Source organism: Corvus hawaiiensis, chromosome 6 (assembly GCF_020740725.1).
Source record: "Corvus hawaiiensis isolate bCorHaw1 chromosome 6, bCorHaw1.pri.cur, whole genome shotgun sequence".
NCBI classification, from domain to species: domain Eukaryota; kingdom Metazoa; phylum Chordata; class Aves; order Passeriformes; family Corvidae; genus Corvus; species Corvus hawaiiensis.
The window spans coordinates 14891433-14908663 of record NC_063218.1 but is presented as its reverse complement, the minus strand read 5'-3'; the positions used below and the strand labels follow the sequence as shown (position 1 = coordinate 14908663).

Sequence of the window (17231 nt, the reverse complement as noted above, 5' to 3'; positions counted from 1 at the left end):
TAATAGAGTAGGTAAAATGCTAGCTACAAATACAGTAATAGGCTACAGTGCTACAAATATAGATGTAAAGAATATAGAGAATATATAAAAGCAAAAAGGCAAAAACCAATTCAGTATCAACAGACTAATCTACACCCCAAAATAAAAATCCTGTCTGTAGTCTTAGCACTTACTGTAACGCTCATCATCCCTAAAGCCCTAGAATCCTTTTCAAAATCTTCCTGAACTCTTGCTCTCACTTACATTCTCGAGCTTATCTAAAGAGAAATCAGACTATTTCAGCTCCTTTATCCATTTTAATAAGTAACTCCTTGCTCTTTTAAGAATGTATGTGTTTTCGTTTAGTTTTGCCAGTAGTTTGCATTCAGTACAGATCAATGCACATTTAGTCAGTTCATACTGAAAGCCAACATGGGTCAAGCAGTGATACTCAGACTCTGAGTACCTGTGCTGAAGCAATTCCATACACTTTGCTGAAAAAGTGGCAAAGTACTAAACACATTTTTGAGGTGGGAAAGGAGAAACATCTGTGGACTACATAAAAAGCCCCATGAAAATACACTATTTTTTTGAACTGCAGGTTTTGCTTTTTTCTTCTTGTATGCTACAGATGGATCAAGGTATTTCTAAAGAAAAAGGGAAAAAAAGTGTATCTTCTAGAAAAACATTAGTGTAATATAACAGACAAAATAGTTTGGTTGGCTTCCCCCTACCAGCAACCAGTGGAGAACATGTATGGAGCTGTAAAATTGCAGGGCAGGCAGGAGCACCTTCCACAGACCAGCCACCTTGATGTTTGCCAAGACTGAAAAGACACTCTTGTTTTTATAGCCTCGGATGATTTTCACTACAAATTAATTGTTTCAACCTTCCTGCAAGCTTCTGGCATTGCCAATAGGCTGGTACACCACGTCTTTCAGTTACACACAGTGTAAAGGGGTACCGCATTTGTTTTCAGTCTGTAAGATACAGAAATCTTTCAAAAACAGGAGAACCAAGCAAACAATCAACACTTCCCTCTTCTACTTTCTTCATGACTCTCTTTGTGATGTTTGTTATCCCTTCACTGGCATGTCCTTCCTCATGTGAAAAGCCCCAGCCAGTTTTCAATCTACATCTCCCTTAGCCTAATACAACCTTTCAAAAGTAGAAGAGAGATAAAGGGAAAATACCCAAACTGCATTTAGTATTAAACATATAGACTGAGAACGGATTTATACAATGACATATTGATGCCATTTCCTTCTCAAGTAATTATTAATTCTTGTATTAATAATTTTGTGTCTGCCAAGTGCTGACCTGCCACTTTCACACAACTGTATCATCAGGATGCTTTGAAGAACAGCAGTAGCTAATTCAGGGTCAGCATTTCTGATAACTATTTTTTAATCCTATCAATTAAGAAAGTAACAATCCAATTATTAAACACATAAAAAAAGCACTTCCAGCTGAAAACTTCTAGCAGCATCTTCAAAGCTCACAGACCACAATGTGGGGATAGACAATAGGAAAAACTCTCTTAACAGAGGCACTTAGGAGAATAACTATCAAATTAATTTCAGTTAGTGTCTGTATGAACTTGCTAGAACAAGCACCACCCCACCTACGGAACATATATGTGCAGTCAGCATTTCAACAGAGCACCCAGAGTGGCTTATTTAAAGAAAACACATAAAACACAGTAAAACGGGCCAAACTAAGTGTCTACAAAGTTAACTGTAGATTACCACGTTCACGGAAAGAAAATGAAAAACAATCTTCTAGCCTACACTTTCACCACCTGAGCCCACCACATAACCTGAAGACCAAAATCTTAACATCAAAAATACTCAAAGCTGATCTGAAGTGCCAAACATCCTCCGGACTGTTAGCACTTAACTGAGATTCACAACTCACTTTGAGAGTCACTTTTTTTAAACACTAAATTTCTGATTAAGCAGAATACACCCCAAAAAAACCCACCCATTTTTTTTGGTCAGATGTCAGTATCATTCCCCATTTTCTACTCATGCGGGCTTTTTCTATATTACCTAACACAGCAACAAAGTCCTGTGCAAAAACATATGTCTTTTTCGTTTTTCAACGCACATTCACACACCACAAGGTCTGCCTTAATCACACTGCCTTCATTTACCCTGGGAAAGGATGGAAAGGAAGCAAAGAGGAGAGCCAACACATTCTTATATCGCCCTTAACATCAGCACTGCTGTGTATAAACTCCTTTACTACCCGCCACTGCTTTTCCCGGGCCCCTGAGGACACAGCGGGAGGGCCCCAGAGCTCCCGGGAGGCTCCGGCGCGGCTGCCCGGGGGGCGCCGCTCACAGACAAAGCCGAGCGGGCCCGCAGCGCGGCCCAGCCGTGCGGGCCCCGCCGGCGCCGGGAGCTGCTCAGGCCGATCCCAGGGCCCGGGCGTCGGTGCTGGGAGCCGCTGGGGTGGAGGCGGGGCAGCGCTGCCCGGGCCCCGAGAAGGAGGAACGGACCGCCGCCATCCCACCCCGCTGGCGGCGGCGCCGGGGCCGCGGGAGCTGCGGCCGGCGGGCGCGACACACCCGCGCTCGGCCGCTATGCAGCTCCCGGGGCGCCATCTCCTACCTGCTCGGACCGGACCCAGCCCGGCGCTTCCCCCCACTACAGGCCGCGTCTCATTGTGCTCCCGCCGCCGCCGCCGCCATTTCCCCGCCGCCGCTGCCTCAGTCCCCGCAGCTGTCAGGACCCTCCATTCACCTGGGCCCGGGACGGCCTCCCCCTCCCTCCCTTGCCCCTGCGCTACGGCCGGCGCTACGCAAACAGAGCGCCGCCCCCGCCCCTCCCGCCCGTACCAACGGGGGCCGCCCAGCGCCCACGGCGCAACCCGGCTCCGAGAATTCCGCCCTGCGCAGTCCGCACGCTTCGCATCCCCCACGCTATGAGAGGAAGCAGGCGATTGGCGGCCGGAGCCGGGTAAAAGGTGAAAGGTCGCGAGGCAGCCAATGGGACGGCGGGATACAGCGACTGCCGGCGAGCCGCCGGGCGCTCCGGGCGCTCACGTGCGTGCGCGCGCGCTCTCCTCCCCCGCCAGAGCGCTGCCGAGCGCTCGGCCGTGCCCCGCGGGCGGGTCTCGCGCGCTGAGGCGGGGGGCGCGCGGCGGCGCTGAGGCGGGGGCGGCGGCCGCCATCTTGGGACGGGGGCCGAGGCCCGGGCGTTCGCTTCTTGTGCCACTGAGGCAGGGCTGGTCGTGGAGAGACGGATCTGAGGGAATGCGGTTATTCTATCGCACGGCATGCCCTCGGGGAAAAAGGTGATCCCTTTTGGCCATGTCTGGATAGAGCAGCAGTGAGCTGTCTCATGACTGTGTAACAAAATCTCACCTTTTCACACACACAGGTAGCCATTTCCATCAGAAGTCACCTTCCTGACACAGGCAATGTGGTCCTTTTCCACCGGGGAGCCTCCAGCCCTTACTGCTGCAGGGCCCAGAAAGTGGAAGAAGAAAAGAGAGCTGCAGGTGCTTGGGTTATGTAGGCTCCCAAAGCAGCATCTCTTTCTGTCATTGCATGAGGCAGATTGTTGACTGGTTGGACCACTGGTCTCACTCCAGTATCTTGGCAACACTCCATTGATTGAGTAGATGTTACTAGTTGAGGGTTTTTTAGCAGCTGAGAGAAAGCTGAAGGGGGTTTACCCCTCACGTGCCGACAAAAGGAAGCCTGGAGGTCACAGCTACAATGCCTCTAGAAGGCGGCAATCCCCACTGCAACACGCAAAACGAAGGGGTAAAGCTCCTCACCCAAAGGAGCTTTCCTCTTGTTGCTGGAATGAAGGCACAAAAGCAAAGAAGAAAGGAGACTCTCCATATGTGTTCCACACAAGAACACCCCAAAGAAAGAGAAGGACAAAGAGCCAAATATATAAGAGGGTCCAGGGGTTTTATACTGGGTACAGAATAGGCGGGGAAAGGGATCTCAGCCAATGGGATAGAGACAAGCAGGTGGGGTTGACAGCAAGGGAACCAATGGGAACAACACATAGGAGTGACTTAGGGAAGGATCCAATGGGGCGTCAAGGAACAAAGAACTTTCTAGAACTGATACATATTAAACAAGGAATATGAATATACATAACTTCATACATAAACAGGGTGGGGAAACATTAACCAATCAGGGGAAAACATGCAAACATCAGAACAAAGGACTCATGGGTTCTCACCGTGACTGAAGTTATGTACTAAACTTGGGTTGCTGACCACCACAGCTGGCTGTTTGAGTTCTCCTCACGAGACGGAGTGGCTGGAACCACCTGCAGCACCAGAACTAAGAAGTACCAAGTCTTTTCAAAAGTGCTTTGAAATGTCTGGGATTAAGCAGTGGGTATAGCGTAAGGTTTTGCCACCGCCAAAACCCTTAAACCAGAGGTGAACAATGAGTTATGTTTGTGTTAAATCAGGGGACCCAGTGAGAGTCTCCTATGAGCGCATGTGGTTGCAACAAGGACTGGATGGTGATCGGCCTTGTTGCCTAATAAAGATGACCATGAATGCAATGTCACTTCTGGCCACCCACTGCCATTGCAAGTTGTGCTGAAGGCAGTGTGTTTTCAATGGAAGATCTGTCACTGGAGGTGCAACCTCCCTCATTCCATCTGCTCTCTACCAGGGACTTGCCATGGTAACACAACTGTGCCTACAAAACCAGTATGAAAAGATAAAGCTCACTGGAGCACTCCTAAGGTTCATTTAAAACAACCTGAGTAAAATTACTTCAGATTCAAAGTGATACAGAGGCCTGGGGTATTACCAAATTAAGTATTTTCTTGGCACAAACCACTGTTCCTGTTTAGAGCACATCTTCTGTAATGACTGCCATTATGCTGTTAAATGTTACAGTACTAGGTATTTTTATATAGGATTGAAAGGGCATCCTTCTGGTTTTTTTTGGGTTTTTTTTTTGTTGTTTTTTTTTTTTTTTTTTTTTTTTTTTTTTTATGGATAGAAGAATAATTATATCCCATGACAAAAGCTGAGGAAGAGGAGCAGCTGTTCAGTCTTATCCAGTGGGAACTGTCAGAGCATATGGATCTATTTTTCCAATTTTAGCTGAAGTACTGAAGGAAATTGGCATTCTTGATTCCTTCTAACATAAAATAGAGCAGAAAGAAACCCTCCCTAATGCAGGCCATGATTAAATAATGAATTTTATTCATTTCAAGTAGGTTCAAAGAGAAAGCAACCAGAATACTTAGAAAACAAAACAGACAAATGCCAGGAGAATTCTGGAAGTTATTTTCTTGTATAAACGGGTGTCTTTCTCCACAGCTACTTCCTCCTTGAGCCTGCCTGCTGACAGGAGTTTTTGATATAAAAGTACAGGATAAAATCTGTGCTGTTCCTTACAATCTTATTCCTAGTACCCTCTCTCCATTCTAAGAAACAGATATTTGATGTCATATATTTGTGTAATCAGACCTAACCTTCACAGTTTAAGCCCAAATTAAAAATTTACTTTTAGGTTGATTTCACAAATTCCTTACAAAGCTTTTTAAAGTAAAATGAACTCATCAATGCGAGATGCAACTCTGAAAAATTCCACGTATTTCAAACTGGTTGGCATTCAGAATTTGGTAAAAAAACATGCAACCAACCGTAAAAGCAAAACAAACAGGCTGTGGGATGAAGAGGATACACTGCCCAACTATTAAAATCTGGAAAAGAGTAAGTAACAATGTACCAAGTAACAGCCTTCCCCATATCTTTAGTACTAGAAATACTGATATTTGCTCTATGGGGTAACTTGTTAGACAACAAGAAAATAGAGGCATTTATCTCCCTTTAAAAAAATCAAAAATGGATGGGAGGCTTTTCTGTTTTTTTCTGTTGACTATGATTAAAAAAAGATTCTGTTTGGGTCAGAAAAGAGGAAAACTGACATTAAAAATCACTTTGTCACAATGAATTGTCTTTGTTCATGCTACAGAACGCTGTAATCACACCAGTGGAAACCAGGCTCCATCAGGTTCTAAAATGGACTCTGAAGAGACTCCTTCCTGCAAGACAATGGTGACCTCTGTTGTTCCCTGCTGTTGGTACCAGCCGTGATGTCTTCTGGTCTTGTGTCACCCACTGGTTCAGTAAGGCACTTTGAAACAAGCTGGCAGTTACTGAGGAAATATGTGCCCAAGTGTTGCATTCTAGTTTCTGGCCAGGAAAAGATGTGTCTATTCTGTACTCCACTTGGGAAATTTTTCCTTGAGGCTTTCCTCTCAAGAAGCCCCTAGTCTGGCTACCAGGTTTTCCAGCTCATAGCTGGGAATCACTGCAGGAAAGAACAGTTGCAAACATTTTAGACCAGAGTGCTAATAATAACACCTGCAATGTGTTATGAGAAAAAGCTGCAGGTATGATTATAGAGAAGGAAGTTGGAAGAAAGAAAGAACCTATTTTGAACAGATTCCATTCTAAAACTGAAGCTTAGATTATAACAAGGTGTTGGGTTGCATGAATCTTTGTCTCACCCTAAAATGCATTTAAAAAAAAAAAATTTGGCCTGCTTTCCCACTTTAGTGACCCAGACTTCGTAATTCCAAGGGTATTTTCCCTAGTGCAAGAGAAACTTCAGTAATTTTTTTTTTTTTAAACCTCTTTAAATTGCTGACATGAGGATATGAGCTGACATAGTTTGGAAACTGACTCCTTTCTCTCTTGGCAACATTTCCCAGGCAAAGTTCCCTGCTTTTTCCTTGGGTTTCTCCAGACTGATGATCTCCTCCATCATCTACTTACAGTCTCTAGAATGTCTCTATCATAGGTAGACATATCACTAAAGAAAGCACACAAATTCAAATCACTGGTAAGGAAGAAGGATGGAATAAAATAAATGTTCTGTTAGGAAATAAATCCCTTTTTGACCTACTATAGCTACCAGTGGATGAAAAAAAATGGGGAACAAAATTCAGCTCAGCCACAAGATTTGTATTCAGCTCTGAGCTTGTTAATTGTATTGGCTGTTCTGGAATGTCTCACAGAGAGAGAATATTTTGAAACCAAAATTGGCTTCCAACTCTTCTAGAAATAATTTTTGGCTTATTTTGATGCCATCAAACCTACAATGGTTTTGGATGCCGTGGTTACTTTTCCTATAAATTTAGAAATACATCAGAAGTAGAAAAAGGAGAGCATCACAAAAGCCTTCGGTGTGACTAAAAACATCTCCTGAATATGGGCGGCAAGAAGGAAGAATTTTGCCCAGGTTTACTGGTGATGTCAGCCCTTGAAGAACTGAGACTGCACTGTTTCCTTTCAGGTTTGTGCCAGTAGGGAACCAGGGAAAGGCTCTTCCTTTCTATCCTTTTCTAAAAATGGGTGCAAGGTTTCCCTTTTTCCAGTCACCTTGGACTTCACCGGATGGGTTTTTTTTACTGAAAGATGGGAGCAATTTCACAAGCAGCTGCAATGGCACAGTGAAAAAGATCTGTCATACAACAGTTAACAGAAGTTCATAATATCCTTGAGATATACCCTTTTTAATGCTCATTTTTTGCCTGAGAACCAAGAAATACCACTTGACAATGTATAAATCTATATTTATGTCAATTCTTGATAACAAGCAGAAAATACATATCAGCAGAGTGATAAATCAGTTCCCCAGGGTACAGAGCAGCCATAAAAAAGAAATGTAAAAATAATCAATTCAAAGTATTTACAGCAGATGGAGCTATACATTTTGCTTTGATCATATGCTATATGATATTCCAAGATAAAGTCTAGTTTGGCAAGGACTGTGGTAAGCCAGTGGTACTGTCTCACCAAGGAATGGATTTAGTCACAGAAGGCATCTCATAAATTGCTGCAATTAGCTCTCCTGGAAATCATCCTTGTAACATCAGTAGAAATAGCAACTCAAGAAGAGATTACTGCTGTATATTGGTGTCTTAATAAAGATCACAGCTCAAGTCTGAGGCTTTGCTATATCCACTCACCAGTTTGAAGGTTCTCCTGCCCCAGCTGGCTTTTGTTTACCAACCAGGTAAAATGAGCACTGAGGAGAGGATGAAGGTTTCAGTTTACACTACCAACAAGAATATGTGTGATGGCCACAGGTTATCCTTAGGAGGTCCGGGCTCCTGCACAACCAAAGTGCATACTCAGTGTGTATACTTGTGTAGGGCTCCTTGTTTGAAATGAACCCTGTGCTTGTCTTTGCTGCTGCCAAGATCCAGATGCTACATGTGCATCATCTTCAAGCTAAGAAATTGTGATTACACAGCAAGGATAAGGGAGATTACTTTTGAGTTTCTATCAGAATTACTTTTGTCCTAGAGTAGTTAAAAGAAAACCAACAGTTCCTGTCTTACTATGTTTGAATTTGAACTAAAGTTTGGATCTCATACTATTGTAAAAGTTTACTCTGCTTCCACACACTGAGATGACCTATCTTGCCTGTTTGAACTTTACACCTCCCCAGTGCACTTGCAAATTCCTAACCATAGTGTCAGTAGTCAAAAAAAAAAAAAAAGAACCCAATTTAAAAAAAAAAATCACCAAAGTGTATTTAGAGATTTTAAAGTTTTGGTAAGGAAAAGTGCTAGATGCCCTATCCCTGTAAACATTCGGTCAGACTGGACAGGGCTCCGAGCAATCTGATTTTGGTGGAGGTGCCCATTGCAGAGGAGTTAGACTGGATGACATTTAAAAGACTCTTCCAGCCCAAACCATTCTATGATTCTGGAAATTGCTTTGTTAACAGGACTGGACCCAAATATCCCAAATTCTCAACAGCACCATGAGTATTCTCTTGCTATGTATGCTTAGGTGTGGGGGAGGATGGTCCAATAGGCAGGTACAGCTACTCCAGGACTGGCTAGAAACACTATGAAAGCATGTGAGATAATTTGGTTTTGTAGAAGGATTAGAGGAATATTTACAAGTCCTAAAGCGTGATACCCATGAAGCTTTTAGAGAAGAAGCATTCCTATGCCTTTCACATATGCCATTTTCTTTCTCTGTGTTTATCCAATTTAGATATATTTTTCAGGAGACTCCATCATAGGGCTGATTCTGAACCGTATTGCAACTCTATTGTACTTTATTTTCTTTTTCTCATATACTGCAAACGGAATTAAGGTGTAGGGAGAAGTACATAGTAAATATGAAGTGGTACTGCAACTAGTAATTTGCTAATCCACAAGTCTAAACATGTACAGAGAAACAGCCCAGATAAACTAATTGTAAGAGTAGTAAATAATTAAGCACAACTGTTTTTGTAAGCTTTCCCATGGCTTGCCTTTATAATGCCAATTTCTATGTGTTAATAAATTAGTAATTCTTCATCTTTATAAAAATTAAAAATCAGTTTGTTTATTGACCGGAAAAAAAGTTTAGATTCTTCCTCCAAAATGAAAAGTCACTTTCTGGGTAAGTGGGAAACTATGCACTTTATGAATTTGCAGTCTTTACTAAGGTCTTCTCTCCTAAAAAGTGCATTTAGTTTCTGGGCACGAAAATGTGTAAATAGAAAAAAATAATACATATATATATATATAAAATAGATAAAATATATAATAATAACAATTAAATTAAACAAAGAATCCACAAGGACGAACCCACAGGTAACAGATTAGATACAGGAAGCCTGTCCATTTATTTCAAAATTGGAGATTCTGTAAAATAAATTGGAGCTATTCACTAGTAAATACTACTCTTCTTACAGCATAACAGTTTCTAAAAACATTTTCTTCTGGTGTACCAGCTATACAGAAGAATGTAGTTTTTTCTCACAAAAATTAGCTATGAGCAACTAGTGCAAACATCCAATACAAGCCCCTCACTGAAAGTGTTCAGAAGAAATGTATTTAAAAGTACACGAAAATGCATTTCCTTCAGTTTATCTGGACACCACTCAAATCCTCCCAGCATTTGTTCTCATTTTAAAAAGTCATCATTCCTCACCACTTGCCAAAGAGAAACATGTATTTTAAATATTACATTCCTTACTTACAATGATTTATTTACGATGAAGTCCCTCATTAACTCTTTAGCCATCTAGTACTTTACATTTTAAACTAGAGAATTTTAACAAGAAAGGTAAAACAGTTTATTCAGCTTTTTACACAGCGGTATACAATAGCGCAAAGTGGTATGCCTACTGAAATGTTTTGTTCAAGACAAAAGTACAAGTTGAATTTTTTATTACAGTAAAAATACTTATTTGACTTGTGTAACGTATTTGGCATTAAAATGTGACTGCGTTGTTTCTCTCAAGAACTGAGCAGCATATATGTTGAAATTTACTTGATTCACAGTAATTTTGAAATAAACGAGAGTGATTTTCTGTTACAGTCTTAATAATGGCCATGGACCAGGGACATCCCTGTACAAACTGGTCCTTGGACACAGCAAATCTGTTCTGTGAATCAAAGAGATTCCAGGAAGGCCCAGTGAAAATCATGAAAAATAAATTACTTACTTGGGGAATAAGATATTACCTGGCCTGAAAATAGCAGTGATGGCCAGGAACTAGCCTTTCTTGGAATGGTAGGTTTTAGTATTTCTCACTAAGGTAAAATAATTTTTATTGGTCCTTCTAACATTTTCATGAAGAAAAAAATATATTAATCACTCAGGGGCCAATTTTATGTTCCAGATACATAAACTTAGACATTTCCCCCACTATGGGGAGAAAGTAAGATGGTTCTCATTTTCCAGTATCAGCAGTAGCAGCTGCTTGGAATGGAATTGTCAAAAGTGCCACTGATGTGGAAGGAGGTTTTCCATGTCTTACATTCAGTGGAGGAAAGAAATCCTTTGATGCTCCACAATTTCAGTTAAGATAACCCTGCAATGACTATGGCACTTGAAAAAATAAGGGTTAATTTTTCACCCTTTGTGAGCTTGAGTTGTGTGAAGCAATGGACAGAGTAAGTGAGCTACTCCGCAGAGAACATGACTTTTCTGTATCATTTAATGTGCGTGTATCCCATCCTCCTGCATGAATGGCTTCACGATCTTGGGCTGGTATGGGTGAGGACAAGCCATACTGTGTATCCTGTTTATATACAAACCTGGAAAGTGAACAATCCTAAATTGGGCAGCTGTAAATTAGTGTTATCAGTGGTGTGCCAGGGGACATTATTTACCTGACAAAAACCTGCACAATGCAGAAATACAAAGGATTTAGTGGTTTTTACCTCCATTCAGATCTGTTGCCTATTAGCTCAAAGGAAACAGCAGGCAACCTATTGTCAGGGTTATGAGCTTTCAGCTGTGGCAGTTTGGGAACTTCCACGGCCATATTCCAGCCTGGAACCTCACCCTTGTTTTCCAGTTATTTGTTCCCTACTGCTGTTCTCTTAATTCAAGATGGAAGTAGATGTTAACTTCCTCTCTTTGGAGGGTTGATTCTGCAGAATTTAGGCAAACAAATGCTCTGTGTAAAATGGAGGTAACTGAAGTGAGTGGTGTATGGTTGGTGTACATTGGATTTGCATGGGCATTGCATAGGCTTCAGTGACTTCCTGGCCTATGTGGTTGATGTTGATTTAAGTGCTCTCAGGGCCAGATCTGGTAGTGTGTGCTTAGCACACAGATGTGTTGCACCGACTTCCACAGAAGTAGAGGAACTGAACACATCACTGGATGCATTCATGTTTGTGCTTGGCAAGAAGGGACTCCCAAGTATTTAAAGCTAGCATAAGTGATAAAGCACTATTACAATTATTATCATGTTAGATGGCTGAATGTGATACCACATACACTGGCCAAATTAATCTCCTAAAGCTCAGGTTCTGTGAGGGTTAGTGTAGAGACCCCTAAAAACCCCCATTGGATATGGCATGGTACCCCTGTAAACTCAATGGAGCACTACTTGAATAAAGAAGTTACAGTCATACTGAGCAGGAGTAAACTGAGAGTGTCCAGAAAACGTAGGGGATTTAAGTGTGTTTAGACGCCAAATATCAACATGTAGAAATTTCAGCCTCAGGAAGTTTTAATGGAAGAAAGTAGCTCACTCACTCAGTATATTTTGCAACTTTAGCTGAAAGTTTAACATCACAAAATGACATATTGCTATGCAGCTTTAAGAATCACACAAATGTATTCAATCATTTCCCCCACTTTTCAAATCTCCTGTTCATTAAAAGCTCTTCTCCTGTTTGCAGTTTCCAGTTTTCAAATGGATGACACAACCGATGCATAGCTTAATGTTCATTCTCATGAGTCATAATTAATAAATAATTGTATCACATACATAGAATTTTACAGGTACTCTTAAAATGGTTTTACAGTTCTATTAAATATATAGATAAAATAATCACTGCTATATAAAAAAAAATAATTTTAAAACAGCTGAACTCTCAAGCTTTGCATAAAATTCTGTAGACACATTCATTACAATCTAGAAACTCAATAAAAATACATTTTAGAGCTCAATCTCTCAAAAATATTCATGGCATTGAAAATTGATTGTCATTTTTTACTGTAGTCTGTGCTTGCCCTGCCTTTGCACTGATAATTTCCTACAGTTTGGCAAAAGCTATATTCCGGTCAGTTTGTAGATTATGTGACTGTTTAACTCATTTCCTCAACTCTAAGTCATCTGCCCCATAAATGTTTAGCGGGGTTCTGTCTTTAATAGTGTATCTTTCCTTGCACTTTCTATAAAATCACAATGAAACACTTTGCAGTTAAGTTACATGACTACGATGACATTGAACCATCCTATTACAGTTGCCACTCAGTCTTTAATGCTGCTTCTGTGAACACCAAACATCCTTTATCCAGTGATCCTCAAGGCACTTCCTGATGCTTACACTTCACAATGCTCTGCTACCCACGTTTGCTCAAAACCGGTAGGTTTTAGAAAGAGTCTTAACAGATCAGTACCCCTGTGTATCTGAATTCAGCCACTAAATCAATATACCAAATGTGGTCAGTTCAAGCTTAGCATTTTTCAAAAACCCAGGCAAAAAATCAGGAAAAATTTCCTGTATTCAGACAGTGCACAGATCTGTTGGAAATTGGGTAGACAATAGATTGCCCACCAGCCTTTAAACCCTCCACTACCGCCAGCCAGTCCCCTGGGCAGCAAATTAAAACAGGCTTTGCCATAGTGAGTATTTCAGAATCAGGCTTTTAGGCAGTAGCTCAGAGTAGGCCACAAACCCCAAAACGAAGCAGTGTTTTGAGAACAGGGCACTTGCATTAAGGGATTGGATCTTGCACTGTGGAAGAAGAGATGCAGACTCACAACTCAGTTTAACTGAGGGAAGCTGCTGCTTATGCAGATGTCACTCTTTACTGTTCCAGGTAAAGGCAAAACTCTGAAAGTTCAGGTTTTTTTTTAAGCAAAGTTGACAACATCAGTATTATCACTTTTAGTGCTTCACCCTGGCTCTTCTCACCCATGGAATGGCTGGGTAAGGTACACTGCTTCTGTTACAGCACACCCACAATAAAACAAACCCAAAAAATTGAAAGCAATGTAATACCCACTATCATGGAATGACTTAGTATTTTTTTTATTTCATCTATTTTGGATGGAAGAAGCAATCTCTCAATGGGATAGGCTGGAAAGTGTACATCAACTGAAACACTGGTTGAGATGACCACTACAATTGCTGGATGCTGTCTGACATTTAAACTGCTCATTTCAATGTTTCAGTTACTGTTCATCAGTGGGAGGTAACAAAGAAAACCTTGGGTTTTCTCCTTCTTGGACAAAAATAACAGTGTAATGACATTTCTGGCATCAGTGCATTCCTGTTCACCTTTCCATTCTTCATGGATGTCAGCTGTTTAGATAAGACATCCAAAGAGCTCCTCATCCTGATTAATTTTCTTAGGAGGAAGGAAAGAAGACAGAAGGGAGCATATTTTACTTGATTGAACTTTGATAGCTGTAAAGCCCTATAAAGAAACTGTAATCCAACTCCAAATAGCCTCTGCTGAAGATTAATAAACATGGAAGAACCAGAGTAAAGATACAAAGGGTCAGAAAAAGTTATAAACCAAAGAAGCCTATGAAGAGTGGAACATAATGAAAAGCTGTCAACAGTTTTGCTCCAAACTAGTGTAGTACACTGCTGCTTGCTGCTATTAGATAGATGCTGTACCCCAGCCTGGTATTCCCTGGTTTTCAGGATAAGCATAAAATGTTTCTTGTACTAAGTTTTATTCTTTCAGAGGAAAAAGCACTAACCCTTCAGCTTTCTATTTTAGCCTACTTCCAGAAAGCACCTTCAAAAATTCTAATATAGGTTTTCTTTTGGAAGAAAGTATCACTGTCTTCCACAACTAGCACAAAAAGGTTCATGAATCACAAAATCAGATGACTCAAAATGTTGATTGCTTTCATGAACAAGATGAAAGAAATGTCTTTTTTTTACTTACACTGATTTAAACCAAATTAAGTTGGGACATTTGGATCTCTTCCTCCCAAGAACAATGGATCTTATTTCTAGGTTCATGGGGTGAATCCAGCTCTAGTCAACAGTGACAGGACAGAATAGGAAAGATTTCAGCTTTGTTGAAAGGTGTTCATAATTTTATCTTCAATGTTTAAGATCTCCTGACATTCCTTATTTCTATTGAATTCTAACTGCAGCTCAGGAGAAAAATCCCAGGGGAACAAAAAGCTTATGAAGGAGAATGAAGTGTGGTGGATGGTTACGATTACCCCAGCAGATAACATAACTACAGACAGGTTTCTAATACCTGCAAATAAATTGCTATATATTCTGATATATCTTGATCCCAGGTACTATAAGTTCATCTGAAAACTTAGCCAGGGTAGGGATACATCTTATGCTACATAAAATATGTAAAACTTATAGCCACGTGATTTAATTTTCACTCAGTGTAAAATTATGAAACCCTTCATTTAAGGAAGTACATTGCAGTCAACCTTCCAAATTTTCAGGTGGAAGCAGCAATGTGATGTAGTCTCATAAAGCATACTGTGAAACTAAAAATGTGCCAATGAGAAGTAGTGACTTCACTAAAAGTCGCATGGAGAGAAGTTACTGCTATTGAATTGAAGACTTCTCTTTTGTCCTACAAAGCATGGATTACACCTTCTCTGGCAAAAATCCTCTTCCAAATATCCTAAAGTGATCATTGATGTGGACAAAAATTACAAGAGGGAGAAGTAGCTCAGCTGTGCCCATGGACAAGCCACAGGAGTCTCTTCAGTTGTGCTAGGACGTCAATATTGGTTGTCAGCATTTCTCTGTATTTAGTTTTACATCTGTCATTTCTTTCTCAATTGATTTAGACACTTAAAAGATATTTCTAATTCTTTTACCATGCCCTGGTGCCTTAAGAGTAGCCTCAGCAAAGAAGGCACCTATTATTTTTTGTATCTGCAAAAGAGAGAAATCGTTATGCAATCTGTAAGTAAAAGCAGCAGAGAAACTAAAGCAGAAGCAGACTCAGAAGCACTGAGGTACCTTTAAAAAACTTTAGTTTCTGTTCTGAGATTTCCCATATAAACTCTCCTAAGAAGCAGCTAGCATGTATGTTCTTCGCATTTCTCCATACCCAATTTACTCCTGCAAATCAAACATACCAAAAGGTGCAGGAGAAAAACGACTTTAAATCCTAAAAAAATCAAACTTCCCTACCACAAAACCCTCAACCTGATCTTGTTGTCCACTGGATTTGCTACTGGAACTGTAATCAAGTCTTGATGTGTGTTAGCTACCTGTAGCTCTGCTCTGCCTCCAACTCTTTCAAATTTTCCATGGAAAATGTGAAGAAGCATTTCTAGCCTTGCCCTTGCAGGTGGTCAGATCCAGAGGTAACTCAACACCATCCCTCTTCCGCAGCTGTCAGGCCCTACATAAGAAAATTAAGCCAGAAGAATAATTTTTGAAGACTAGAGCTCTGAATTGTTCATACTTCTACTGATAATTATCTGGTTTTATTTAGCATCTTATAAAGCAAGGCACAAATGTACAAAATTGCATCTACTAAATCGGATAATTTTTATATATATTTACACAATTACCATAATATAAAACGTGCTTTGACACTGTCATAGCACAACAGTAGTGGAATTGAGGACAACCTGATAATAAATACAAATACCAGGTCCTGGATTTCTGTTTGTGCTTCACCTGAAGGAACATATTCATATGCAGGTACACAAAGCAATCCAGCCACCATCTTTTATTTTCCACACCTCACACAGATCAAACTTTGTTGCTAAGAAGCTGTGGAAGGAGTAAAAGGCAGTAGACCAGCACCCAGAAGAAAATGACGAAGTAGAATAGCTCTGGCTGCTCAAAAATAGTAATCTCATGAGTTGGTGCTGGAGTCTCGCTTGCTTCCAAGTCCTTTTTCTTCCTGAAAATGGGAGAATTCAGTAAGAGGCAAGGAAAAGAAGAAAAAGCCTTCAGTGTTAATAATTACTGTGAAGATCACAGGGTGGACTAAAAGACAACAGTTTAATGAACCTTTTCAGTCTAGTCAGTTGGAGGGCCCCAGCTGGACTAGGAGGGGCATACTGGGTGTTAGCAGTGTGTTCCTTCCAGAGTCAACATATGTAGGAATCCATCTTCTGAAAACTCCAGACAAATTCTCAGATAGTTTAAGTACATGCCATTATATCACAGCCGTCTGATTTAAGATTTCCACCAGTCAAAAAGATACCCTTTTATTTTCAGAACAGTAAACAGAGTGCTGGGCAACATGTCACACTTCCACAATTTCGTTTATACACTGGATCTGAGTTGATATATTTTCCCCAAATCATCTACTTTCAGAGCTCCTCATGCTAGGCACTAGAATATTAAACAGAAAAAGCCCAAGACTTCCAACCAAGAAACCAGCTAGTAGTTGGGGGTTTGCAGGACAACTCCAAAATTTCAACTTTCCAAATTTCCAGCTGTGGTTCATAAGAGCAAAGCCCAATGGATTCTGCCAGCACCACTGAGCTCTCACCATGACAAGGAAAGGTCTTATTTGAAAAGGCACAAGATGATACAAACATTTTATAATTTTATATTACTGTAAGAAAAACCCTCTGGTAAACTGTTTTTAATCTACTTTTGGAGAAAATTTGTGTTTTTCTGGCTTGGGGCATCCGACTGGATATATACCTGAGTATTACACAAAATTAGCTTAGTATCAGCAAATTGTACAACTGATACAACTGTAGCAGCTATTTGTGTGGGGTTTTTTTAACAGAAGCATAAGTGAGACCAGGCCAGTGGATCCTGATAATATTTTGTATGTTTTCTGCATCTAAATATAGCAAC

At 40.7% G+C, this 17231-nt stretch overlaps 2 protein-coding genes and 1 long non-coding RNA gene across 9 annotated transcripts in view; 1 reads left to right on the top strand and 2 right to left on the bottom strand.

Annotated features, from left to right (window-relative positions):
• Positions 1–2899, bottom strand: part of DICER1 (dicer 1, ribonuclease III) — a 70302-nt gene extending 67403 nt beyond the window's left edge. For 2 of the 6 annotated variants that reach the window (XM_048307517.1, XM_048307521.1), the window contains exon 1: positions 2595–2699. The gene's annotated coding sequence lies outside the window, so the exon portion shown is untranslated. Of the gene's footprint in view, positions 1–1299; positions 1321–2594; positions 2703–2821 lie in introns of those variants that run through there. The other 4 variants (XM_048307518.1, XM_048307519.1, XM_048307522.1 and 1 more) reach the window with 4 other exon arrangements.
• LOC125327718 lies at positions 608–9527 on the top strand. The gene is made up of 3 exons (XR_007204347.1): positions 608–620; positions 3517–3527; positions 8193–9527. It is a non-coding gene; the product is annotated as an uncharacterized LOC125327718 (long non-coding RNA).
• Positions 9528–9582: 55 nt separating this feature from the next.
• Positions 9583–17231, bottom strand: part of CLMN (calmin) — a 75939-nt gene continuing 68290 nt past the window's right edge. For both annotated transcript variants that reach the window (XM_048307524.1, XM_048307523.1), the window contains exon 13: positions 9583–16317. In XM_048307524.1, coding sequence (XP_048163481.1) covers positions 16164–16317 — 154 coding nt within the window. In that variant the 3' untranslated portion in view covers positions 9583–16163. The remainder of the gene's footprint in view (positions 16318–17231) is intronic.